Here is a 26,656-nt window from a genome sequence, read left to right as displayed (position 1 = left end):
TGTTAAGTGCTTTCATCCACTCGACGAAACTTTCATGGTTTTCCATTGACCAATAACCTCCTCCCCAAGTCACATTACAAATTGCTCTTGAAACCAGCCTGTGTTTCAAAAGTTGCTCAAGTGTGCTGTGTCAGTCAGACTACAAAAGTCCAAAGACCCACTCAGTGCATCAAATCAGTCCAATTATTCTCTAGCTGACTGGTTTTCCATTAGTGGTCCCCCCTAAAACTGGATCTCATTCTTCCCATACTCCACTGGTTTTAACCAGCTCCTGCATGCAGTTGACATCTTGGCCTAGCACAATAGCCAAGCACTACAGCAGATGAAAGCACATTTCCAGCAGCCAACGTATTCCTCTCCCTTGATTAAATTTTGAACTGGTTCTAATTTTAGAATGTCAAACTGCACGATTCCTTAAGCCTCAGATGCTGAATCTCTTTTTAAATTATATGAATGTCAGTGTAAACAGCAATAATCCCATTACAGGACCACTCCCATTTCTACTTATAGGATTCCCAAATGATTAGTGGGGCAGGATAAAAGACACAAGTTACTGTTGAACAAACAATCTGAAATTTAAGAACATAATAGATTCCCTATGGGTTCCACCTACCACGTTATCATGTCTCTAACAGTGCCCATAATCTCTATAAGCCTGAGAAGGATTTGTTGTCAAATAGGGAGGAATAAGAATGTAAAGAGTTTCCAGGGCTGGATAGTTAATTCGTAAGGTTGCGCCTGCAGAATTATAAAGAAGCTTCATAGCAGATAAATAAAAAGTCACATTCCTCCATAGTGTACTCTCCTACCAAAGTAATGAAATGCTTAGCCCAAATGTTACTGAAAGTAGTAAATTCCGCTTTTTAGATATGCAGTCTCATTTCTGATTTTATTGTAAAATTTATGCTTCAGTGCCTAAACAAAATGAAAAACCTTGGCTCTAACAGCATTTTTCCCTTAGCAATGACATGTCCGGTATCAGTACCATCTTCCTCATGTAGCACAATAAAAGAAACAAAAACCATCAGCAATTATTAGCACCCACAATATAATATATACAGCTTCCATTTACCTTGGTTCACACAAGAAGTCCGTGTTTTCACCCTCTGCTCTCCAGACCAGCCACTCCCTGAAGGATGGATGGCAGAACATTCGTGTTTTGTCTCGTCTTTTTATCAAAAAGCCTGAAAGGGACTCCATCCTCTGATGGAACTCTTCCCAGTCCTGTTCACCATATATCTGGCCAGCATTGATGGCCTGGAAAATCTGGTCATCTGTCATTGGGTGAAGTGATGCTAGAGCCACATTCAGCACCGGCAGAGCCCTTTCAAATGATGAGTTCGTCATGAACTTCATGTTGCACTGAAGCAAATAGAGCTCAGAGAGCGAGACCGGAACTACCTTGTAGCTTGCACTTTTGATCACTAGGTGACCCTTCTGAAAGAGATCCAGGGTCAATTTCAAGTAGAGATAGGATCCCATGCTCCTCATGATCAGATGGTTGCTCACTTTCCCAATTATAGCTGCATCAGCTTTTCCATTCAGAGATATATTGTTTACAATATCCTGGCTGGCACCGATCCTGTACTGAATGTACACATTCAGATCAGCCTGTATTTCTTTATTTTCAGGGAAATCATCCAGGGAGATTGTAAAGAAAGGATATGAGCTGATTATTTCCTGTATTATAAAAGAACAGAGAGAAGCACTTTACAGTACAAATGCCATAGGTGTACAGATGAAATTTGAGTTTGCAGGAACATCATATTAAAGGTGGATCAAGCTGGACTAAGAGCCAGCATGAATGAAACCTTGGTATAGATAGGTATTTACAGAATGAACAACGTAACTATTTGGTCTAGATAAAGGTAGTAAAACTGCTTCTGGAGAGTTTTGTTTCAGATTATAACCTGGGGTAAGGGGTGGAATTGCCCAGCTGAATGCTTCTCTCGTGTGTGTGTGTGTGTGTGTGTGTGTGTGTGTAGAACAAATCCCCTCTACATATAAAATTAGTACACCAGGAGGGGAAAAGCTAGCCTAGAGCTTTCCTCCCTGACATCTGGTTTTCTATGTGCAGATAATATTTGTAATACGCAACATTCAACCATACAGTCCCCTACCTGTGCTCTGAAGTAATAGACTTTCACTTAGAAGGACTTTATGGTCATTACTGAATTTGTCCAGACATGGCAAAACGTTTTCTAAAATGTTGGCCAAGTGTCCGGCCACCCAGAGATTAAAAAAGAGAGGGGCAGGACAAACAGGGAAATAGCAGCAGAGCCCTTCTGTTATTCACACAAGTAAATAAGTCTGACCTGGTGGCTTTTATAGGGGACAGAGATGAACTGCTCTGGATACTCTCTGTTTTGTTCCCTCCTTTTGCCAGAGCTGGGAAGTAGTGTAGAGACTGAAATGCTGCCTCCAGTCTGGGCCTGATGGATCTTGACACCAAGTTGTGTTGGCTGACAGTGGTTTAAAAGAGTTTGCTGTTGCGGCTGTGCACTTTTACACCACACATATAGTAGAGCTGCCGCAGGTCTTCAGAGGAGCCTCAGATTACTACTACTTACCTGCCCCCACCCCAACAAAAATGTTTTATTCAGGTTGGTACCCCTGCGCCTGTCTAAGCCACAGCACATTCTCCAGACTATTCTTTTGAATTAAAATTAAAGCATAAACAACTCCTTGAGATTCTTTCTCCTCAATGCAGCATTATTTCAGAACAACGTTTGAAGCTATACGTTTTCAAAACATTACCTGGAAGTTCGTTCTTACAGTCACAATCAGTTTTAGCCAGGGAGGAAATTTAGAAATAATATTTGTGATGAATGAAGAAACCGTGTCCCCATAATCAGGTTTATGAAATTCAGCCTCATTTAGGCCATCTATCAAAATGATATATTCCTCTTCTGGAATTTTCTGTTCTGAAGGGCAAGACGATGAAATACCAATGAAGTATACATTACACACACACACAGCCCAAATCTGAATTTATAAAATGGTTTACAGGAATTGAATAGATAAACATAACCTTTCACTTTGTAATTTGCTTTGGATAACTTTTTGTGAAAAGATGACTAAATGCAATATTGCTAATAATGGTATTAATAATGACCCCTGTATTATCCTAAGAAAAATAAGGATAATAATGAAGACTAACAACAAAAGCAGGAAAATAGTGAACAATCTGATTGTGTAAAAAATTATGCAGTGGGAAGGTTTAAGTCCAGGTTTCCAGACCCATAATTGCTACCAAATGTCTAGTTTCACCTAATAAGTATTCTGAAATGCATGGATAGCAACTGCAGTTCATTATTTCTAAATAGATGCTACACTGCTGAAGTCACAGCTTGTGTAGAGCTGTTTATGTTGTTACTGAGCAAACAACATTTGCCATCACAGCTTCCATTAAAAGTTCCATTTTTGCAAATGGATTCACATTGCTTCATGATTAATATATCGTATTATAGAATGCACTACAGATGACTTGTAAGTATATCAGTAAATGTGTACGATTATAACCTAATAATTTTTATTTTATTTTTTTAAAAATGGAGCAGTTCATTATTTATTTAAGGAAACTACTTCAATATCTTAGCTTTTTCCAAGTGTGTTTTTCATCATACATATAAAATACAGTTGGATTAACACTAGTTTGCATTATTTTATTTTATTGGATGGCTCTGATACCTTATTTTAAAACAAAACGGCAAAACACACCCTGGTCTGCAAGCTAACTTCTGCTAGGCACATCTAAAACACAGACCTTGTCTTGTAATTGAAGTCACTGTAGAGAAATTTTATTTTTGGCCTACCTTTCCTAAGATTTGCAAGTGGTTCCAGCACTCCTCTTCTGAATGCTGCTACTGGATCTTGAACGCAGGACCTAAGGCTAAGCATACTTTGTAGATGTGGTTCCCTTATCAAAAGTTCTCTGTATGCTGTTAACTGATGAGACCGGCAAAGAAGAGCAGCGATACTATGCACAAATTCTGGGACAAGGCATGTATAAGTGTTGTCAGCTTGACAGTAGTGATAGGCAACAACCTTTTTGAAAAAGAAAAAAGAAATGTTTAGTATTTATAGTAGATGCTTCCAGTTACATGAGTAAAAATAATGGGGTCTATTGAATCATTGTAGATTTAGAGCAGGTATGGGTAACATCTGTGTGGCATAGTGGTTAGAGTGTTGGACTAGAACCTAGGCGACCAGGGTTCGAATTCCCACTCCTCCATGAAGATCACTGGGTGACCTTGGGCCAGTCACTCACTCTCACCCTACCCTACCTCACAGGCTTGTTGTGAGGATAAGATGGGAAGGAGGGAAACTATATAAGCCACCTTGAGCTCGCTGGTGGAAAAGAGAAAAGAGAAAAGAGGAAAAAAAAGAAAAGAAAAAAAAGAGAAAAAAGAAAAAAGAATTGTTTTTTTTTAAAAAAAATGTTGACAGACTGCAATTCCCATCCTTCCTGACCAATGACCATGCCAAACTGGGCTGATGGAAGCTGGGAGTCCAACAACATCTGGAAGGCACCAGGTTCCTCACACTTGTAAGGTAAAGGTAAAGGGACCCCTGACCATTAGGTCCAGTCGTGGCCGACTCTGGGGTTGCGGCGCTCATCTCGCTTTATTGGCTGAGGGAACCGGCGTACAGCTTCCGGGTCATGTGGCCAGCATGACTAAGCAACTTCTGGCGAACTAGAGCAGTGCACGGAAACACCATTTACCTTCCCGCCTATTTATCTACTTGCACTTTGACGTGCTTTGAACTGCTAGGTTGGCAGGAGTTGGAACCGAGCAACGGGAGCTCACCCCATCGCAGGGATTCGAACCACCGACCTTCTGATCGGCAAACCCAAGAGGCTCAGTGGTTTAACCCAGAGCGCCACCCGCGTCCCCTCCTCACAGCTGTACTAGAGCACAAAACTCAGGACATGCTAAGACTCAGTTGTGTCAGTCAGGGCTGACACTGGTGAAGACGTAATGAAAACTTCAAAATGGAGAAGGGAAGAATTGGAGAAATTCACTACTGGAGAAAGAGAGAGAAGCAAAAGGAGAGTATGATCCCTTTGTAGCTTCTGATATGCAAACCATAGTTTACAGAGAACCTCCCTATCCTTACAAGGTATATTATACCTTCCCAAATATATCTCCCAGCACCAAACAACGAATTCTGGAAATAGGTAAACACAGATGTACAAATCCTGTAATTCACATAAATATACCCCTCTCTCATCAATAACTATATCACTGCCATATGCAAAGACTGCTGCATATGGCCAAAACTGGTGACTGTCCTTTGACAAACACAATGCTAAAGACCTTAGAAGACCCAGCAGTTCCAAAGCAGACCAGTGTGACACTATACAGTGGTACCTCGGGTTAAGAACTTAATTCGTTCTGGAGGTCTGTTCTTAACCTGAAACTGTTCTTAACCTGAAGCACCACTTTAGCTAATGGGGCCTCCTCCTGCTGCTGCGCCGCCGCTGCACGATTTCTGTTCTCATCCTGAAGCAAAGTTCTTAACCTGAGGTAATATTTCTGGGTTACCGGAGTCTGTAACCTGAAGCGTATGTAACCTGAGGTACCACTGTACTGGCCTCAACAGAAAGGATTCCTGCCAACATGGCAACGAAACCACAAAGTTTCAAGTCCATTTGTTAAACACAGGATGCTACAACAGTGCTGCTTACTCTTCTAAAAATACATTTCTTTAATTTAAAAAAAAACCCCAAACCAGAATTTGTCCCACCTTGCTCCTTTTCTTTCTTTCTTTCTTTCTTTTTGCAGATTCCCAAACTGTCTGGCTATATGGAATAATCCAACTATGAGTTCTAGATCTGGAATGTTGACAAGTTACAGATCTGTATTTTATTTTATATTGCACTAGAGAGATAACTATCATGTTCCTCCTCTTGTAAAAGTTAAGTGCACTGATGAATGGGACATCAGGCTTAATTTTGGCAAATTGAGCATATGCGGAAGTATGCACCATCAAGCTCTGTGCAGCTTAATATTCAGTAAGGATTCATAATCTTAAAGTGGTTAGCGTTGACTTAATACATCTTTATTCTATCATGTTCTAAAAATAATAACTGCTTTGATGACGACAACAATATTAGGACAGTTCTTACATAAAGACTGTACCAAGTAATACTTCAATACCAAAGCAAATCCTCTGCTATTTACAACACTCGGCAAGGCTTTCCTTCTTTCACAATCCTTCCTGCAAAAATAAATGCATTAGAATGTCCCTAGTGCAATTTGCTGGTAATTCCAGCTTATATAACCGTTAGATACATCAGTGACGAAAACACTGTAAGCTGCCTAGATCAAATGTTTGATCCCACTCCCTCCTCCTTGATACATGCGCTGCAGGAAGGTACGTTAAATAAACGAGCTGATGGAGGCAGTCATTTCCTTTGGAATTAGAGATCGCCATCTGCCAAAGTCGGACAGGGGAAAAAATATTCTCAAAATTCAAGTAAAACTGCATCTTTGCCCTTATGCAATCGGGATAAAAAAGGGAAATAAAAAGTGGCAAACAGAAAGAAATCACCACAGATGATGCAATGAGTACCTCCTCACTGGCAATGTGTAGATCACTGAAGTGAACTGTACCATTTATTAAAAGCTGAGAAAAAGAAATTAGTGGCACAGAAGCCTGGCCACTTACCCAGTGCTTCTAAATATTCTGAATTCTTGTAAGGGGGGTCAATACACAGGTAGAATGCGTGTGATTTGGATTATGATTAAGAGCTGTTAAATATTAGGGTGTTACCTTTGACGCAAGGCGTCTAACAGATTCTGCCATTTGGTTCGGATGTTCCTGAGCTGGGGGGCAGCTGAATGTTTTGCTTGTACTGGTACCCGCCGAGGCAACAGAAGCAGGTATCTGGCTGAGAGGAATCTCTTGACAGGGGTCGCTGCCTGTGAGGAAAGAGACCAGCAGACACCAGAGTTATAACCAGCAGTGATCCATTTTGTGATATAAATTATGTATCTGCAATGTTGGTGATGTTTAGTCTTCCAGGGAAAGTTAAAACACTGTTTGAAATCCCACAGCCTGCCTGCATGTGTTACCAGTTATGACTTCATCCATGTAGCTGCACATGCTCATCACTTTGAAGATCTGCTCGGCTAATTTAGAGATGCCGTAACAGCAAATGCCCAAATCAAAAACAGAAGAAAAACATTTAAAATTCCTTTGTAGTAATAAACACACCCTTCCAAATGTACCCCAAGGCTATATTTCGTTTCATGGGCCTATGGTAACAAAACGCTAGCATGGAATGACAGTAGGTCAGGATCTCCAAAGGGTTTGGTTGGGGTGAAAGCACCATAGACTCATAGAACTGTAGAGCTGGAAGGACACAAACATACATTCCTTCCCAATTTCAGTACAGTAAGGCTATTAATTTTGAGAATGGGCACACACACATCACCTGTGCGATAAAATGGAACTCATGGAAGAGGACTTGGGGGAAAAGCCGTGGGGCAACAAAGCAACAGAGTGTGAGTATGTGGGCGAAAAACAGAAGCTGTGTAAGTTAAAGACATACTTACTGCCAGCATTGACGTCAATATAAACATGGAGAATTCAGCAGGGGTAGCCAACATTGTCCTCCAGGTCCACGCTCGCCACCATGACCAATGGTCAGGGGGTATGGGAGTTGTACTACAGCAGCATATGGACACCATATTGGCTACCCCTGTAGCAAATAAAAAAAAAACCCAAAACTTTAAATGCAGCTGATTTTTAATCACACACCAAGTATCTGTTGAAACATGAAGTTCTCTGCAATTATTAGTAGAGTTTACTTATAGATTGCTTTGTCCCAAAGTGGTGAACATATTGGAACCATATGCACAACAGAGTAAAATAAAATGCAAATCAGGAAACAAAACAATGTAAAACAGCAAAATTAACAACAATGGTGGGGGCAGAGAATAGCCTTTCCAAGATAGAGGGTTAAATGGTGCTCTTCTCAACCCTACATCTAACGCACTTTGAAAGATGCCTTAGCATCTTTACCGCCAAAACTAAAGGAGTCTGATGGAGCTTCTGAAGGGTATTCATTCCATAACATTGGCAGCACTACCACCAAGGAGGCCCTGTCCTTTACACCTCCAATAGGCCCCTTGTAGGAACTGTGCTACCAAGCAGCTCATTTCCACAGTCTACCAAGAGAGCAACTTGGGAGTGGGGAAGAGGTGCTACCAATGTTAAGAAAAGCTAATGCAACTTATTTGGCAGTTCGTGTAGCACATATGCATGCAAATACATTGTTGTTTACACTTTTCTGAATTAGCAAAAATGATCTACAAAAATTGTTTTTAAACCTACTTTTGGGAGAAGAATTAGAGCTGGTGGAAGCAATCTGCCTCATGCGACTTCCATGACAGCTAAGTGCCACAAGCTTTGAAATAATAGCAGTCTTCCCAAATCCCACATTTCCAACAACAACAGCTCCCCTGGTTTCTGCCTGCTCTTTATTATTCTTCAACTTTTCCTCTATTGCCTGAAACAGCCAGTCTCTTCCGACAAACACAGAGTCCGTTGTTATGCTTGGCACTTCAAACAATAGTGGCTTAAGCAGAATGTCTTGAGGCTTATAGGGGACAAAACGTGCTGAGAGAAAGGAAAAAACTTGTTAGAAGACAATATTTTAAGCAACGAAAGATCAATTTAAGGCAAAAGCACTCAAACTTTAGAAAATGCAACTAATCTGTTTTCGAACAATTTATTGTAAACAAAGCCTTGAATCAATTTACCGTAAACATGGCCTTGAATCATAAGTACATCAGAGCAGAAGCACACAGCTGATTTCATAAAATCAGCTTCTAAACTTTAAATGGCTTCCATTCAAGATTCATACACAGCAAGAGTGTGGGCTACTAAAAAGAAAAATCTGCATAAATACATATTTTTAGAGCCTCAAAATCTGAGATAATAAAGGTAAGCCTGTGGAGGCATCCTATAAGACACAGACAGCTTCCAAAGTAAAGTCCTGGGGAAATGTTGTTTCTAAAAAACCAAAAGGCAAGCAAGAAAGTTAAGGAAATTGCAATGCACCCTACCTTATACCATGTCCCACTTGAGCAGAATGTTAAATGCTCTGAGTGGAATTATTCTCTGCTTCCAAATCTGTAGGACTTGCTGGGTAATGTGAAGGGGAAGAGCTGTCTCCTTCCCCACCCTAAATGTCCTGGGGCTGCCACTGTCCCCAAAGCCATCACACCGTACTTTGGAGACACTTTGATCAAGGCTGAACAGACATAATGGTTCTGTGAGCCCTGGGAGAGAGGCTGTATCTCACCAGTAGGGCATCTGTTCTGCATGCAGAAGGCCCCAGATTCAATCCACATCTCCAAGTAGTGGATTGAGTATGTCCCTTATCTGCAACCTTGGGAAGCCACTGGCAATCTGTGTTGAAAACAATGAGCTAAATGAACCAATGGGCTCCACATCTCTGGAGAGCTGCTGCTGGTCAAGTATAGTTGCTAACTAAGGAGCTCTTCAAAGTGTTCTATAAAGGCAGACAAGCCTCTAATTTCCACTAAGGAAGCACCAAAACAAAACATTTGCATTTTCCACTAAGGAATAATGCCATCTCCAGATCAGGTCAACACAACATTAGTTATTTATTTCATAGAATCGTAGAGTTGGAAGGGAACCACAAGGCTTATCTAGACCAAACTTTTGCTCAATGTAGGGCTCGAGTCCATGAGTCTTGTGCTTTACCGATACCTTTTATTTCTTGCTGAACTCTCCCTCCAGCAGTATTGTGCCACGGTAAGCGAATTGAGGTCCTCAATGGTGTATTCCTCTGACCATCCAAATAGCTCAGGTCTTCTAGCTTGGTGGAGCTTGTTGCTGTAACAACAAAGAACCTTGTCAGATGGATGGGCTGCAGGAGGTTCAATATTATGTCTCAAAACAGTAGCCAGTCACAGCTGAGTAACATGGAACAATGCAGAGGTGCACAGCAGAAGGTGTGCCTCTACAAAGCAAACTGTGGTGAACTTAAAATGCTCTGCCGAACTCATTGGAGACAGAATGCGGTACAAACATAGTAGAGTTTTTCCTTTGCAATGCCACACTAGCTCTTACTGCAGCCCCATCACTTTAAAAAACACAGCATTGAGCTGCCATAAGCTTCAAGTTAGTTAAAAATTAATTTACTTTACCCTCTCCTTTGGATGTGTTAATCACTACACCCTATGGCCATAAAACGCTAATGATTGATTATGCTTCATGTGAATATTTCCCCCCATTGTTAAACATTGAAAATATCAACTTTTCAGGACACTTTCCAGTGTTTCTTAGAAATTCTTATATGAACGAAAACATTATGCAGTGGAAAATAACTCAGTGCATAGAAACAACCCTAAAGTGTGTGTGATTTTGTATTTCAAAAGAAAGACAATTTTTTGAAATATCCTCCCTTCACCATAAACTGCCTGTCTCAAGGTTCCAGTCCTCCAATTAATTGTCCTCCTTTGTGATGTATATATATATTATATATGGGCAACATTCAGAAGGATTTAAAACTGCTGATTTACTGTTGGGTAGTAGATAAGAGAGGACAAGGGTCACAATGAATTTTTATGACCAGTTTGGCAGCCAATTTATTTATTAAAGCTTCAATATTTCCATGTCAAAACACAGCAAGGTAGCTAGCATGAATCTTCTGCCCCAATGATTTCATTCAGAGTTATTGGCAACCCAAATCTTGCAAGCAGACACTGTCCAAATCTTGGAAGGAGACAAGCAGGCACTTTGCGCAGTATTTCACAGCATCCAGAACATCAACAATCACCCATTAATGGCAGGATTCTCAGCCTCCCTTTTTGCAAAGATATATACATGACTAGCCATAAAAGCATTTAAGAGGCTGTGAAATGTACTGAAAAATAAATCGGTCATCTCCAGAATGCATTAACAAGCGACACAGAAAGAGAGCTGAAGTTAGAAACAGTAGTCCTAATACAAAACTGATGTGTAGAAGAGAACCATACTATAGTCAGGAGTTTTGCTGATGTTTTTAAAGGCATGATCTGCAATTTAAACTAAAAAGTGGCTTGTCTCTTCAGTCCTGTGAGCTTATGCAATGGACACATAGAAGAAACCTATTGATATATTTATCATAACCAACCAGGAAAATCTCCCCAACATAACCCACCGAAATGCAAGGAAATAGGGACTGAAATTTGTGTGTGTGTGTGTGTGTGTTTGTGTGTGTGTGTGTGTGTAAAAATACCATACTTTTACAATACCTGGAAAGGGCTGCAGAACTGTCTACATTACTTTAGCTGGTTTTGAGAAAATGTGTACTGAAATGGGGGTTTTCTCCCATTTAGGCCTTTTCCATGCACCCTACCGCTCCACATACCTGGCAAAATTTTATTTCTTAAAAATGTGTCCGATATAAAACCAGAAGCAAAAGTTCATGAACTGAAGAGACCTTCCACAATTGTATGGACACAGGGCTCTCTACATTCTAGTATGACTACCTTAACACAAAGTCTGGGTTCTTATGGCAAGGGCAAATTCCAGCATCCAGCCATTAGGCAAATAAATATTTGAACCGAGTGATCTTCTAAATCTAGAGAATATTCCCCCCCCCCCAAAAAAACCACACACATTATTCTTTTTATTAGGATATTGCCCTTTTGAGTCAAATCAGTCATTTTGATCAACGTTCTGAAGATTTATATACTGCTTGATTGTAACAAAAACCAGACAAACCTCAAAGCAGTTTACAAAAAGAATAAAATGAATGTTAAAAAAAATTAAAATAACAATTAAAATTAGTGATAAGCTGGTCACTGATTAAAATACACGTTAAAAGTTTACATATCTGGATAGGCTTATCTAAACAAAAATGGTTTTAACAGGCACCAAAAACAGTACAGAAAATGCCTGTCTGATGTCAACAGGAAGGGAGTTCCAAAGTGTAGCTGCTGCCACACTAAAAGATTGATTTCTTACAAATGTGGAATGAGTATTATGTTGCATCTGTAACAGTACCAGTTCCGCAGCTTGAAGTGCTTCAGTGAGCACATATTGGGTAAGGCATTCTCACAGGTAAACTGATCCCAAGTGGTTAGGGCTTTATATACTAATATTTCATATAAGTGTACACATATAGTACACCTGTAGGCAATTGCACATGAACATAGCAATTCCCTTGATCACTGAGGTGCCATTGAAGGAGAATGCCATGATCACAGGACTAAGTTTCACCCGTCTCAATAACCACCCAGATCTCACTGGCATTTGAAAAAAGGGGTTGTTCAGTGTGTACTACACTTTTAAATAACAACCAGTTGAGCCTCCACAATGAATTCCTGCCATCCAAAAATAGAAATAGAGAGAAAACTCCCTAAATATACTGAAGAAGAAAAACAGAAGTCACTCAGAAGAAGAAAGCTAAGTAGGCAGGTAGTTGTCTATTCTCTCAAGGTATTTGCAGACAGGGACAAATCTCTCTGCTTAATAGGATAGCCAGCAGAACTTGGTCTCTGACTAAAGAGTTCTAGAAAGTTACAGTGGTACCTCGGGTTACATACGCTTCAGGTTACATACGCTTCAGGTTACAGACTCAGCTAACCCAGAAATAGTGCTTCAGGTTAAGAACTTTGCTTCAGGATGAGAACAGAAATCGTGCTCTGCCGGCGCGGCGGCAGCAGGAGGCCCCATTAGCTAAAGTGGTGTTTCAGGTTAAGAACAATTTCAGGTTAAGAACGGACCTCTGGAACAAATTAAGTACTTAACCCGAGGTACCACTGTATACAGATGCTTTGTGCAGAGACCCAAGTGCAGGACTGCACAGGGACTACGAAGAATAACTGTAAAAATCAGCACCTTCCATACAGCAGATAATTCGTTTGGGTTATTAATAATGGTCTTACTACCAAAGATCCATAGAGAGCTTTTCCAGATTTTTTCCTGCCACATAAGAATGAGTGTCTATGGAATATGGCTGTGCAAATATCATGGGGCCCCGAATGGATTATGTTCATCAAAGCAGTAGCAACACAACTTCCCCTACCCAATCCCCATGGGTTATGTTCAATGCTATGGTGAAAGTTCCATCAGCACAAGGATTTCTCCATGCACAATGGAATGTTCTCCCCGTCTCCCCCCCCCCCCCCGCGCCCATGCACCCAACCCCCTGGAACAGATTTGGAGATGGTGTCAGATGTGTGTGGGAGACAAGGAGTGAAATCCCATTGTACTGGCTCAAGTATTTAGTTGGACACTGCCCCATGTCTGCATCATTGTATATGCATTTAGAAGCTTAATATAGAGGCTGAGTGCTTCCTGCTATAATCCTTCAAGTCGATGGACTTATATAGCTCTTTACATAAAAAAGCAATGAGCACAAAGAACACTACACTGTCTCTGCACAGCAACATCCCGATCGCTTCGCAGACCTTTGTGATTCAACTGCTTCTAAAAATTACTTCTGTTAAATTTCATGCACTCCCCTTAACCAGTGCTGGCTCTCTAGCTTGCATTTCCATTACGTGGCGATCAGACACAATTTGATGGGAACTGGTCCATGCAAGAACAGTGCTAAAGGAAAAGTGTGTATTAAAAAAAAGGGCTGGAGCACACACAACACTTGCTCCCTTTGGTTGCTCCTTACCTGCAACGGAATTGGGCCGAGGCATTACTAATGAGCCAGAGCTTTGAGTGTAAGTCACAGGGCCATCTCCAGAAGATGCTTCCACTTTTGGCAGACTTTCTGAAGACCCCACCGTCTCCTCTTCTGCAACTGGTGAGCAATTATCTGTTCTCCGTTCATGAATAATTCCTTGATGTGCACCAGCTCTGAGGCTTCCGTCTTTGCTCCACTCCAAACTGGATCCACTACGGTCGTCGTTTTCAGATGAACTTGTTACTGTCGCTTAAAAACAAATAAAAAGGAAACCAATGAATTCTAATGGGAAGAATGCTAGAATAATAAACTGGTTTGCAGTGTTCTTAGACTGAAACTTCGTTCAATAAGGTGATGAGCTCCTCCTACAAGACACACTAAATTAGTGTTCCCTGGGCTGGTTTTAGCGAGAAGACAAAAACACTCATTGGGCATTGTAGTACAGCTACTACTGTTCATGTTCTTAGTTGCAACTACGTATGTCTCTCAGAGCATGACCTCCTTGCTTTAAGAATACTGACAACTTAAATAACGTAAAACGCCGTAAGGATTTTGATGAAAGCCTTGTAGTGTGCTTCCGTATGGCCAAATGATTAACGTTGATTAAAGGCAGGGGGCAAACTTGGGACTTTTGATGTATCATGAACTAAGAGTCCCTTCTGATTTACTCATTGAGGGGAGTGGGAGGACCAGGAAAGATTTCCACTCCAGTTTCTAATAGCGAAAAGACAGCATGTCACCAGTCTGCCTCCCCCTTCCTCATTTTGGCCACTAGCCCAGACCTCTCTTACTTAGCTCACCACAAATGATGAAAATCTGCCCTCACCCCCATTATGTCAACGGAGGCAGAGACAATTTCAACTAAGGCAATAAAAACTTTTTTAAAAAAAGAAAGAAAGAAAAGAATAAAAGCCTGACCCAGCAGAAAGTGCGGGTGAAGGAAAGGGAGAGGAAGGGCAGCTCTCCACTCAAAAAACCTACTGGCCCAGAATAACGTAGCAGGGATGGAAATTACAATGGAAGCCTACTTAAGTAGCATGGAATAACAAGCTATTTTCACGGTTTGGCAAAGTCTGCCAAAAACAGTTACACAAAAGATAATACTTGCCAAACTGTATACTGAATTAGCATTTAATACTCTTCATATATTTGCATGCACACATTGAGTGTACACACACACACACACACACACACGTTAAGGGATGCTTTAGGAAATGCAGTACGTACGCCTTCCACACTTAAATCCTTCCAAATGAATGTAGAATGATTAGATCTATAAATAACTTGGGGGACTTAGGATACTTAGTAAGATACAAGTTCATTTTAATATCCATTCCATTCCCACCCCCCTTCAGTTGAAGACAAATTTGCAATGCATGTGTACATGCTAGCTTTCAAATTAAATGCTGTCTTTCAGGATTTGAAGGGAATGCGTGGGAGGGAGTGTTTTATTTTAAGACGAGCATGTTGCACAACAGAAAATTCTATACATTTTCACAACAGCCTTGAGAACAGAAGACACACAATTTCCAGATCCGTTATCATCCTAGCTAATGGGTTTCCCAGCGGTTTTCTTCGGTGTGTCCTCAAGTCTTCATTTTACCCAGCTCTTTGAGGCTTGATTTCTCCTGTTCTAGTTTTCATTCCCAGTTATGAATTAATCATTCAAACCTCCACATAACACCATCATTAAACTGCAGTTATGATGAAACTTATCAGCCTTTCTTGGTCCAGAACTGAAAGCATTTCATGAATACTTCCGATGTTTGCCCTCACTAGCATAGCTCCTTCACCCTAACTGCAGTGGATCCACTTCCAGGCCCAATTTAAACTGTGGATCTTAAACTTCAAAGCTCTTAATGGCTTGGAACCAGGTTATTTGAAATATTGCCCTTTCCTGCATATACCTCATCTGATCCTCAATATCTTTTTCAGAGGCCCTATTCCAAATGCCCCACCAAGTGAAGTGCGTTGGGTGGCTATTAAGAAGTAGGCCTTTTTAGTAACAGCACCTCAGCCTACTTGGAGAAAGTTATTTGGAACCATTTCTGTGGTCCTTCCAGTAACAGGTGAAGGCCTTATTCCCCCACTTGGGCCTCTCAGTGTTTGACTTGCGATTTTCTCTATATCTCTGTTGCCAACTGGAGTACAGCATGGATCCGTTACTGTTGACTGAAACTCAAATAGCCTCGGTGGCTCTTTCTCTCACTCACACCCCCCACACCAAGTTTGCCTTCTCTCCTCACACTGGAACACTGTGTCATGAACCTGTTTGCAATGATACAAAAAACTGACAACTTTCCAGGCAGGGATCTTTGTTTACAAGGGGTGGAACACTCCCCCCAAATAGTAGCATAATATAAACACTCCCTGGTCCTTAACAAAGTTCTCTATATGCGTCACATGCATTATTTCAGTAAATCTTTAGAACAACCTTGTATGGTCGATCAGTACTGTACTCAAGGATGAGAGATAAATGTACTGCCTAAAGCAACCCAACGAATTCATGACTGTAGTGAAATGTGGAGCGGAGGCTTTATGATCAATTGCTCCTGCTCTTAATCACTGCATCCCATTAGCACTGCTATTCTCTTCCCCAGCAGAACTTCCCCAGCAAATATACACTGTAGTGCAGTGAAGAAACTCGGGGTTCCAGCCCTCTCCCAGCCTATGACTAAATGCCCACAGGAAAGACACAAAAGAACTACTGAGAACGACAAAATTATTTCAAGCGAAAGAGCACTTTAAAAATTTCTGGAGCATGGAGACTTTGGAATTGAAGCCAAGTACTAACAGAAATTAACACAAGAGAGTTTCGGAGCAAACTCCCTGAACGCCTAGTGGCTGTATCGGCTGATGCAGAGAAGCAAGATGCAATAGAGACAGCAGTAAGTCAGTGCATTGCTATGAATTAAACTGCTTACCTATAATTCCACTATCCTTGCTTTCCAACGTAGAGCTTGGGCTGCTAATGGTCCCACAGGGACTACTTTTGTTGGCCGCCGTTTTGCCAGCACAGCTATTCAGAGTTGAGCAGGGGCTGTCGGTGCTTGGCGACGTGGTGCTGCTCGTCAGGGTAGAGCAGGGACTGACTCCTTGGCTAGCTATGGTGCACTAGAAAACGAAGGAAAGGAAGGGTGAATACACAGAGCACAGCGCTATCGGTCCATGGCGGAATCAATACTAAGCAGGAAATCAAACAAGCCTAAAGTTAACACAACTTTCCAAGGCGGCATCGTAAGAGGATTCATTAAGCCCCTTTCAAGAAAGAAGCAGCAGCAACAGCAGATTATGGGCCCTTAGTATTTTAACTTGGACCTGCAAAGTTCACTGTCTTATGCCTGGAACACTGTTTGTTGAGAGGCTGCAACACAAAACCCAGGACTTGTTTGGGATAGTGATCAAATATGCTTCTCTGCAGATTCGAAAAGGAAAGGCGTGGACAAAATTTGGTTTAAAATCTTTTGCCACAGGTGGCTAGAATTCTCCTAGAATAGGTGCCCTCCTGTACTACAACGGAATGCACTGTCGCCTCTAAGCATCTCGCGAGAGTCATACAGATTATTTCCCACGTTCTTATGCCTCATAAACCAAGCAGTAAGGAATGTGCAAGCCAGAAGTGCCTATGGGACAAAAGGCATCCAGTTAAAAATACACATGTGCAAAAACAGATAGGTACAAGTGAGTGAGCCATGGCTGCTACATTAGACAACAGAACGAGAGAAAATGTTGTAACAAAACTCAAATCTGATTCCCAAGGCCAAAAGTAGAAAAATGATCTGCTGTGAATTTTCACAAGTGGGAGATTTTCAGCTCTTCCCTGTATATTGATCAAGCGAAAAGCCACATCTTCAGTTCACTGTGGTGATCTTTATTGCCTAAGACAGAAGTGGAAAACATGTGGCGTTCCATATGTTATTGGACTACAATACCCATCAGCTTTGATTACTGGCCCTGCTGGGAGTTGTAGTTCAACAACATCTAGAAGGACAAGGTTCCCCTACCTTAGGAGAAAATCCAAAAGTTGTTTTTAAATAATCCTTCCAGGTTGCAACTGCCTGAAGCAGCGGGTGAAAAATAACCACTCCATGATTTTCTCACAACCCCATCCAATGTAAAGAATTTCCTTGGAACAGTGAAGATTAAGCCAAAGCTCTTTTTCTTTCAGTGCTTCCTACAAATGTGCACTGTGTACACATTTATGTAAGTGATTTTTGTTGTCTATTAGCATGTTTGCTATTAAATATATTGAAAGCACAGTATTTGTTGGCGTCTCTAGTTTTAACAGATTACTGTTTACAAGTTGTTTCCATTAGCATACCATAGCTTCGCGCTTTTCTTCCACAGAGATATGGGCAGACGTTGGAATCCCTTCTCCCAGTAAAAATCCCAGTCTTGTCATCAGTTCCTGAGCCGCTGGTGAACAGCTTGATTCTTTCTCTGACTTTGTTTCTATGCAATAAAAGAAAATACTGTATGAAGGAGTACAGTGACTTGCTGTGCAAGAGTAACAACAAGTTACAAGAAAAGAGATTCCGACTAAACACCAGGAAGAAGCTTCTGACAGTAAGAGCTGTTCGGCAGTGGAACCGTCTCCCTCAGGAAGTTGTGGACTCTCCTTCCTTGGAGGTTTTTGAGCAGAGGTTGGATGGCCATCTGTCATTGATGCTTTAGCTGAGATTCCTGCACTGCAGGGGGAGGACTAGAGGAACCTCAGAGTCCCTTCCAACTCTATGATTCTAGAAGAACAAGGCTCATTCAAGTCTGAATTCATTCTTGGGCCAATAAGAATATAGATTTCAACAGAGAGAGAAACAATGAAATGGATTATCAGGGTATATAATACTAAAGTTTTAAAACCTACGACACAATCCTGCCACCGTGGGGCCCCTTTAGGTCCCACTGATTGCAAGGGAGACGGAACAGCACACATTTAACTTTCTCATTGAAATCAAAGGGTCAAATGAGATGTGGCATGTGAAATGCGATCTGGTTCTCCGGTTATTTTCTTTTAAATTAAAAAATTAGAGTAGGGCTGCTTTGAAGATATGGGAAATGGTGCTTGAGAAACTTATGTTCACTTGGAAATCTTGAACTAAAGCATGCAGGTAACACATACTAGTTGAACAGGTTCTCAATTGGTGGTCTGTGGAGCCCAGGGGGTATGCGGAACCCACCAAGGGGGCCTGTTGCACACACTCTGCCAACAGTCTAGGACACGCTGCAAACATCACACAAGAGCACAGCGCCCCCAAACACACAAGACTGTGGCACCCAAAAATACTCTTGCGTGGGTCAGGTGACTCTCCTGGAAGACACTCGTCCTGGTTTTGAGCTGGGACATGTTGGAGGGTATAGTGGCACCATTCACATAATAAAACCTACTACAGAGATATCAACATTTTCAAAAATAGGGGGTTCGTGGCTTGGATTTGAAAAACAGGGGGTCTGGCTAATGGGGAACCAGTGGAATAGGGGATGAATATGACAAGTGCCTAAATAATACCTGCAAAAAAACAAAAACATTCCACATGCAAATAGCAGGATAATTTAGATAGAATAAATAGCATGGGAAGAACAGGTAAAAATACCTCCTCCTCCAGTCCCATTTTCTACAAGGCTATTATTAATATGTTTAAAAATGAAACACCTGGGATCCATTCACAAATCTCCCATATTGCATCTAGTTTGTCCCTCAATATACTTTTCTCTGGATGATTTATGTCCCAGGTATTTTCAGAAAGCTATGAAATAGAACAATCTCAGGGAAATGTATCAGTTCCTATACAAATGTGGTACAGTATTAATTTTACTGTTGCTTATGACTGCCTGTGCAACCATCCCAATTATCTCCCAACTTTTCTGCTTTTATGTTGCGTCATATACTACTTTTGTTGTTACTCTTATAGTTATTGAAAATTCAGTAAGTATTTTAAATTGTAAGCTGACTTGAGAACTTTTTGTTATAGGATAGCCAATATAAATAAATAATATTGTTCTTTCAGTAGTGCCTTTTCCCTTTCACTTATTTGTGGGTGAGGGAACCTCAAGAAAAAAAAAGTAGGAACGTCAGTTTTTAAGAACCTGTAGCAAAGAACAGAGGTGCCCTTTAACAGGACAAGTTGAACTGCAAATACATTTGAACAACTGGCTCAGAAGGAATTACCGAAACACAATTCCACTAGCTTGTAGCAGACAAGACATCTGCTTAATCTTGAGCTGAACTAACAAACAGCCGGGGTCTTTGATAGAAAAGATTTAAGTGTTTTTTCCAATATCCTTCAAATGATGAAAACAACTCTGTATTACTCTTCCAATGAGGTCTTCCGTTCAGAGATTTGTTTTCACGGCATCTAATCCTTAAAAGAAAGTAATCTGCCATTTCTTAATGTGACTGTGATAGGGGATATTTGCAAGGGAACTATCATTCAAGTATCATTTCTCTATATTAAAGTTATTTGGTTCATACAAATAGCGGTAGCTGGCACTACATTACTCTTAGCAAATTTTCATCCACTTGTCTTCAAGAATATCTGAACAGGAGCAGTGTGTGTGTGTGTGTGTATGTATGAATGAGAATCTGAATATGATACTTGAAATTTAATTTCCATATGCACTTTTAATAAGAGCTCTGCTATCTTCACAGATTTATAGCTGCTGGATATTCTGCAGTAATGACATTTCTAACAAGAAAAGCTTGGGTTCACCTAAAAAGGCGATCGTGAATCCATTATTAATTACACACAGAGGATGAGGTGAACTGGTAGCTCATTTTTACACTGCTGTAACTTTGGCCTGTTTGTAAATAAAGACACAAGAGCTAGGGCATTTTATTCAACTTGAGTAATTGAAGACACCACAAAGTAGTTTGTCAGAATTTCCATATCCAAGCTTGTTTTCTTCCCTCATCCCAGTTCAGGGAGTTGGACTAGATGACTACTGGAGTCCCATCCAACTCTACAATTTTATGATTCTATGAAATAAATATGTGAATGTGCACAACCTGCAGTGGCACAGAGCAGGGCCTTTAGTGTTGTGGCACCCATTTGTGGAATTTCCTCTCAGCTGACATCAGACATGTGTCGTCATGCTAAAAACTTCTATTTCCCCAAGCATTCCTGGGCTGGTGATTTAGTCACATTTTACTTTAAGTCACTCTGTCATTTCTGGCAGTTTTAAATTGCATTCGAAATAACTCATTGTTTACATTGTTGGTTTTTGTACTTGTTTTACAAACGTTTATGATTAAGTAGTCTATTACTATTGAAAAAATAAAATAGCATCTATATCTATACGCACACATAGAATTGGCAACCCTTGTTTCAGTAACGGAAGCGGAAAGATATCTCTCTGGACTTCTATAAAACTGTCAGTCATAAACTGAACAAACAGGCACTTTCCCTTTCTTTGTGATGGCGAAAACGCTAGTAAAAAGGGGAGGGTGCTGTCTACAGTCTCAGCTGTAAGAGCAGCTGTCAAATCATCCACAAAAAAATCATTTTATAATCAAGATGCTTCGATTCAAAAGCATTACTGTAAATGGATGTTTCCCAACATTGGGAAGATGGATTCCAGGGTTTCTGCTACAGATGAAACAGTCGAGTGGAGTATTCCTATTCTATTCTTCAAACACACACACACACACACACACACACACACACACAAAAACTACAATACTACAGATGTTTACCTGGAGAAAGCCTTATCGGGGGGGGGGGATTCTGAATCAACATGAAAAGTAAAGCATTCTGGGTTTGGGCTAGGTACTGTTACAATACTCCAGAGATTTTGTTCAGGAGGAGGCTGTGAGGGGGCAAGTGGAAGCTTATTTGCATTTGTTTGGGAACCACAAGCATGTACATTGGTACCTCGGGTTACATACGCTTCAGGTTACAGACTCCGCTAACCCAGAAATAGTGCTTCAGGTTAAGAACTTTGCTTCAGGATAAGAACAGAAATTGTGCTCCGGCGGTGCAGCAGCAGCAGGAGGCCCCATTAGCTAAAGTGGTGCTTCAGGTTAAGAACAGTTTCAGGTTAAGTACGGACCTCTGGAATGAATTAAGTACTTAACCTGAGGTACCACTGTATATGACAGGCAAGGGCAACTGCATGAGCCTTTATAATGTTTAAATGTATGATTTGCCTTCATAGAATAATAAAATTGTAGAGTTGGAATGAGGGTCTTCTACATCCAACCCCCGGCAATGCAGGAATCTTCTGACCAATGTGGGGCTTGAACCCACGACCTTGAGATTTGAGAGTCTCATGCTCTACCAACTGAGCTATCCCTGGTCGGCCCTGTGTCCCCCCAGAAAAAAGCACTGCTTAATACTAAGATAAGCCTAATTCCAGAGACAAAAAGGACATGGCAGCTGAGCAGCTAAGGAGTTCCTTGTAACTCTGAGCTGATGTTCATGCATGTTTCTCATTTCTCCCTATAAGTACTAACAGCAAACTACTTCACCAGACTACAATCCACACCCAAAACCTAAGCTTCCGTTTGGGAATTATTATGTTAGACTATTGAACAAAATTAATGTACAGAGGACGTTGGAACTGAAGCCTTTTAAGTATTTGAAATTTCAGATATTCAAAATACACATATAGGAATCCTCACTATATAAGAAATTGATACTTCCAATAGGATGTGGAAGAACAGAAACTACAGTTTGTTACTTTCCAAGAGCACTAACCCTTTGGGAATTCTGCCACCAACTAAGCAGAGAGGTCCAAGAAATTGCTTTTATAGCTAACAGTAGTAAACAACTAAAGAGCACTTAAAAAAAAAAAGTAAACTTCTTCGAGTTTAAAAAATGTTCAGTACACACAAGTGATTATCTTAAACCGAGCTCAAAACATGAAACAGATGCTGTCACCACATTAAGAGTCAAATTCAGCATTTATACTGGTGATTTCTATATAAACAATTGAAAACAATGTGATTTAATGCCTTCAGATACATTACTGGAGTAGTTAAAGAGTTCACACAATACACTCTTGCCCAAGTCCCAACTTTCCCTACACACACATATGAAGACAAAGGTGATGCATTATGAAAGCCAGTGCAGCGTAATGGTTAAGAGTGTTGGACTATGACTTGGGAGACCAGGGTTCAGATCCCCACTCAGTCATGAAACTCACTGGGTGACCTTGGGCCAGTGACTATCTCTTAGCCAACCTACCTCACAGGGTTGTTGTGAGGATGAAATGGGGAGGAGAACCATGTACACCACCTTGAACACCTTGGAAGATGAAGGTGGTATATAAACGTAATAAGTAAATTAATAATAATAATAATAATAAATACCCTGCCCATCTGGCTGGGTTTCCCCAGTCACTCTGGGTGGCTTCCAGTACATATAAAAAACATAATAAAATGGCAGACATTAAAAACTTCCCAATACAGGACTGCTTTCAGGTGTCTTCTAAAAGTTGCGTAGTTCTTTATCTCCTTGGCATCTGATGGGAGGGCGTTCCACATGGTGGGCGCCACCACCGAGAAGGCCCTCTCTGCCTGGTTCCCTGTAACTTCACTTCTTGCAGTGAGGGAACTGCCAGAAGCCCCTCGGAGGACCTTAGAGACCGGGCTGAACGATGGAGGTGGAGACGCTCCTTCAGGTATACCAGGCCGAGGCCATTTAGGGCTTTAAAGGGCAGCAGCAACACTTTGAATTGTGCTCAGAAACATACTGGGAGCCAGTGAAGATCTTTCAGGACCGGTGTTACTATAGTCCCAGTGGCCACTCCCAGTCCCCAGTCTAGCTGCTGCATTCTGGATTAGTTGTAGTTTCAGAGTCACCTTCAAAGGTAGACCCAAGTAGAGCGCACTGCAGTTATCCATGTGATTACGGATATGGCCACCAAGAGACTCCATTCTGGAAGGCTTTCACATTATAGAAGTAGGAATTCTCCCAGCTTTTTTGACATCTGACTCTCCCATCACTGTATCCAATGCAAGATGACCACAGTGTATGAGGATGCCAATAGTTTGAAGAGCCACATGCCCTCCCCCAATACAGCTAAGAAAGAGGTACAGTATGAATGAACCAAGAAACCACTAAACATCAATTTGTTTTTCAGTATAAATATTAATATTTACCTAACCTGGAAGTCAGAATAATCTACTTTCTTGTGGCAAAAACATAGAAACTCTTAATGTGTGATATCAGGGTGATGTTCTGGGAGAATGGCCCCCCCTTCCCCCCATTGCTAGTCATCTATTTGTGATCACTGCCACATCTTTCTAGTTATCTTTTAGTGCAGAGTATCCGTTCCATGTTGTATTATTAAAAATACAGATAAAAGGTTGAGCAGTTTAAAAGAGAAATCCACACATTTCACTTTTTGCTCCTGCAAGAAAACAATCATGTCATTTAGAGACCAAAGGAAGCTAAAGCTGCTCCACAGAAGCGACTTTTTAAGCCAATGTTTCTATTCACTCCCACACAACCACACTCAGCCTGCAGAGACAGCCATTTGAACCTCACACTCTGATCAGCAACCATACAGCAAACACAGAGAACATAGCCTGCCAACAATGAGAAACCAGGGTGACACTTTTCTTGACAGATGCACAAGGCACGACAGTCTTTTTGCCTTTATTGGCCTCTGTGGAAAGGGAAAATAAAATGTGGGCTTTGGTAGCAGACAGAAGGGCCTCAAGTACATTCTCTACCTCATTAAGAGGATACTGTAGCCTCTTCCAGCCTCTTCATGCAATTGTAATTACGAGGAGGAGGAGGAGGAGGAGGAGGAAGGAGGAAGTAGGATAGTGGCTGCAGATCCTGCTCCCACCAGGCAGGGCTGGACTTACCATAAGGCAGAGTGAGGCTCCTGCTGTAGGCAATAAATATCCCGCCTAACCTGGCTCCTACTGCCCTCAGGTACAGCGAAGGATGCTGTCAAAGTAGCATTCAATTGCCTGCCTGGCTGACATTTGTACATAGAATCTCTTGTGCCTGTCACTCTGCTGATCATCCACAGTGGGTGGGGAACATCTCTCAAGGGAAGCCTGCAATACGGACATGGGCTTTCCCCCAATCGGGAGAATCTATGTGCTTGCAGCAAGGTCCCTTTTAGAGAGGTCTCTTCTGCAAATGAAGGTAAGGAACCTGTGGAAGGAATGCCTGGAAAGAACTTGTGTGCACATTACATCACCTTTGAAATTTGATGTATGCCATGAAGGAGTAAGCTGTGGCCTTTCTGCTTGTCTGCGACATGCCACAGCATCCATACAAATGGTTGCTGCTGTGCCCAAAAATACCACTTATTGATACATCTGCCATCTCATCAGTTTGCTTTAATCCATTCAGTAAGGATCTCCCTTTAAAATTAGAAATAGTCTACTCCTTTCCTTCTGAGAATGTTGATTACTGTGGAATAATCAGTTTTGTAGCCAAACAAGAACTATTTATTCACATGAACTCCATACCTAGAGATGTCATTTATTTTATGATTATATTTAGGACACTAGTGTCAAGAAAGGGCTTAAAACGTTAGGCAATCAGTTTCTTTACCATCTCTGATGTTATTGTTTTAATCATTATGGCGATATAGTATGTGCAGACTAATGGCAAAATGGCAGTGAAATTTGCCGCCATATGGGAGTGAGAGGATGGAGACTTAAGCCACCCAAACCAGTGAACAATGATCAGTATTCTCAGGATTTATAACCTCTCTAGCTCAGAAAGCCTAGATCCACTTTGCTGAAGAGAGAGTTACTAATCAGTGGGTCATGAGAGGTGATGGATGTATAAAGCACCCCTATGCAGAAACAAAATGCAACCTTTCCACCACAAAAAGGGGGCTTCCCTATTAAACAACAATACTGTAGCAATATTTGACTGTCAATCCTGCATGACCAGTATGCACATGTCTGAAGAAAATAACTGAGTGAAAATAAAATGTTGGAGGAAGAAACCATCCATACAACATGCATATTGTTAAGTGTTCAGCTCCTTCAATTTGAAACCTACGAGAGATGGAACATACTTGAACTTGTTGCTTTGGAATTTGAGGAGGGGGGGAATGAAACTGCAGAAAGACACAGAATTTAAGCTACAGAAGTTAGACTGGCCTGTAGAAGAAATAGCGCCATACACTTTTGTGTATATCTGAATCAAGATATGCACAAAAATATGGGAAAGGTGCCAGGAAGGAATATTCCTAGAAACTTTCTGCACCTCCAATAAGAAGAGATGGTGAGAACTCAGGTCTTAAATTCAAAGCACAAGAAAAACAAGGGAATATCCAATTTAACTTGATGTTATAGGTTGTTTCTGTTGGTGTCAATTAGGCTGCAAATCTAAAACATCACAGTGAATATGAAATCCTCATTATTATACAAATACTTACACAGCATGTTGATTGTCATTTTGCCCTGACATTCTCTGAAACTGCACTTTGTTATGTGGTAGTCAAATTTAATGAACTAGGAACTTTTCAAGAATACCAATTAACTCCAGGGTCGGGCTGCTACCAGCTTTGCCAACACAGTCATCTATTGTTATTGCTGTCTGATTTAGCAAGCATTTTAACGGCAGTGGCAAGACACAGCACTTCAACATGGCATCAGCATAACGTACTCCGTTGTTAAAACTTGAAAGCAAGTCCAGAAACGGAATTCAAACAGGCCTCTCAATTTAAAAGTGACCCACAACTCTCACACTTAATTTTGCTTGAAGACTGTGTATACATCGTTCAAGAATTTTAGACTGCTAGACATGGCACATAACGAACCTATCACAAGATCTGCAAAGCCAAGATCTGCACAAAGGGCTCAATTCTTACTTGTTTTTGTAGCCGCTTCGCTTTCAAGTCGAAGTCCAGTCATTAAGTCGAAAGGAAAGCACTCCGAACACACATGCTTACCATTCTGGTTGGGATCTGTCGGCTCCAACACTTTCCTCATTGATACGGCGACTGCATCTCCTGGTATCCGGGGACTTTCTACATACTTGGGCTTCCTGATGGGACCTGAAATGCGGA

The 26,656-nt window shown here is 41.1% G+C and overlaps 1 protein-coding gene and 1 non-coding gene across 5 annotated transcripts in view; both read right to left on the bottom strand.

Annotated features, from left to right (window-relative positions):
* The window catches only part of TANC1 (tetratricopeptide repeat, ankyrin repeat and coiled-coil containing 1), a 127,120-nt gene that overhangs the window by 17,263 nt on the left and 83,201 nt on the right, over positions 1 to 26,656 (bottom strand). For 3 of the 4 annotated variants that reach the window (XM_053407574.1, XM_053407590.1, XM_053407573.1), the window contains 10 exons: positions 26,540 to 26,644; positions 17,991 to 18,121; positions 16,594 to 16,783; positions 13,658 to 13,918; positions 9,751 to 9,876; positions 8,347 to 8,631; positions 6,781 to 6,929; positions 3,816 to 4,047; positions 2,758 to 2,924; positions 1,073 to 1,680 (listed from right to left, as the gene is read on the bottom strand). In XM_053407574.1, coding sequence (XP_053263549.1) covers positions 1,073 to 1,680; positions 2,758 to 2,924; positions 3,816 to 4,047; positions 6,781 to 6,929; positions 8,347 to 8,631; positions 9,751 to 9,876; positions 13,658 to 13,918; positions 16,594 to 16,783; positions 17,991 to 18,121; positions 26,540 to 26,644 — 2,254 coding nt within the window. The remainder of the gene's footprint in view (positions 1 to 1,072; positions 1,681 to 2,757; positions 2,925 to 3,815; positions 4,048 to 6,780; positions 6,930 to 8,346; positions 8,632 to 9,750; positions 9,877 to 13,657; positions 13,919 to 16,593; positions 16,784 to 17,990; positions 18,122 to 26,539; positions 26,645 to 26,656) is intronic. The other variant, XM_053407580.1, reaches the window with a different exon arrangement.
* TRNAE-CUC (transfer RNA glutamic acid (anticodon CUC)) lies at positions 21,888 to 21,963 on the bottom strand. The gene has a single exon. It is a non-coding gene; the product is annotated as a tRNA-Glu (tRNA).

Source organism: Podarcis raffonei, chromosome 1 (genome assembly GCF_027172205.1).
Source record: "Podarcis raffonei isolate rPodRaf1 chromosome 1, rPodRaf1.pri, whole genome shotgun sequence".
Classification (NCBI taxonomy): Eukaryota; Metazoa; Chordata; class Lepidosauria; order Squamata; family Lacertidae; genus Podarcis; species Podarcis raffonei.
This window is presented reverse-complemented; position numbering and strand designations above follow the sequence as displayed.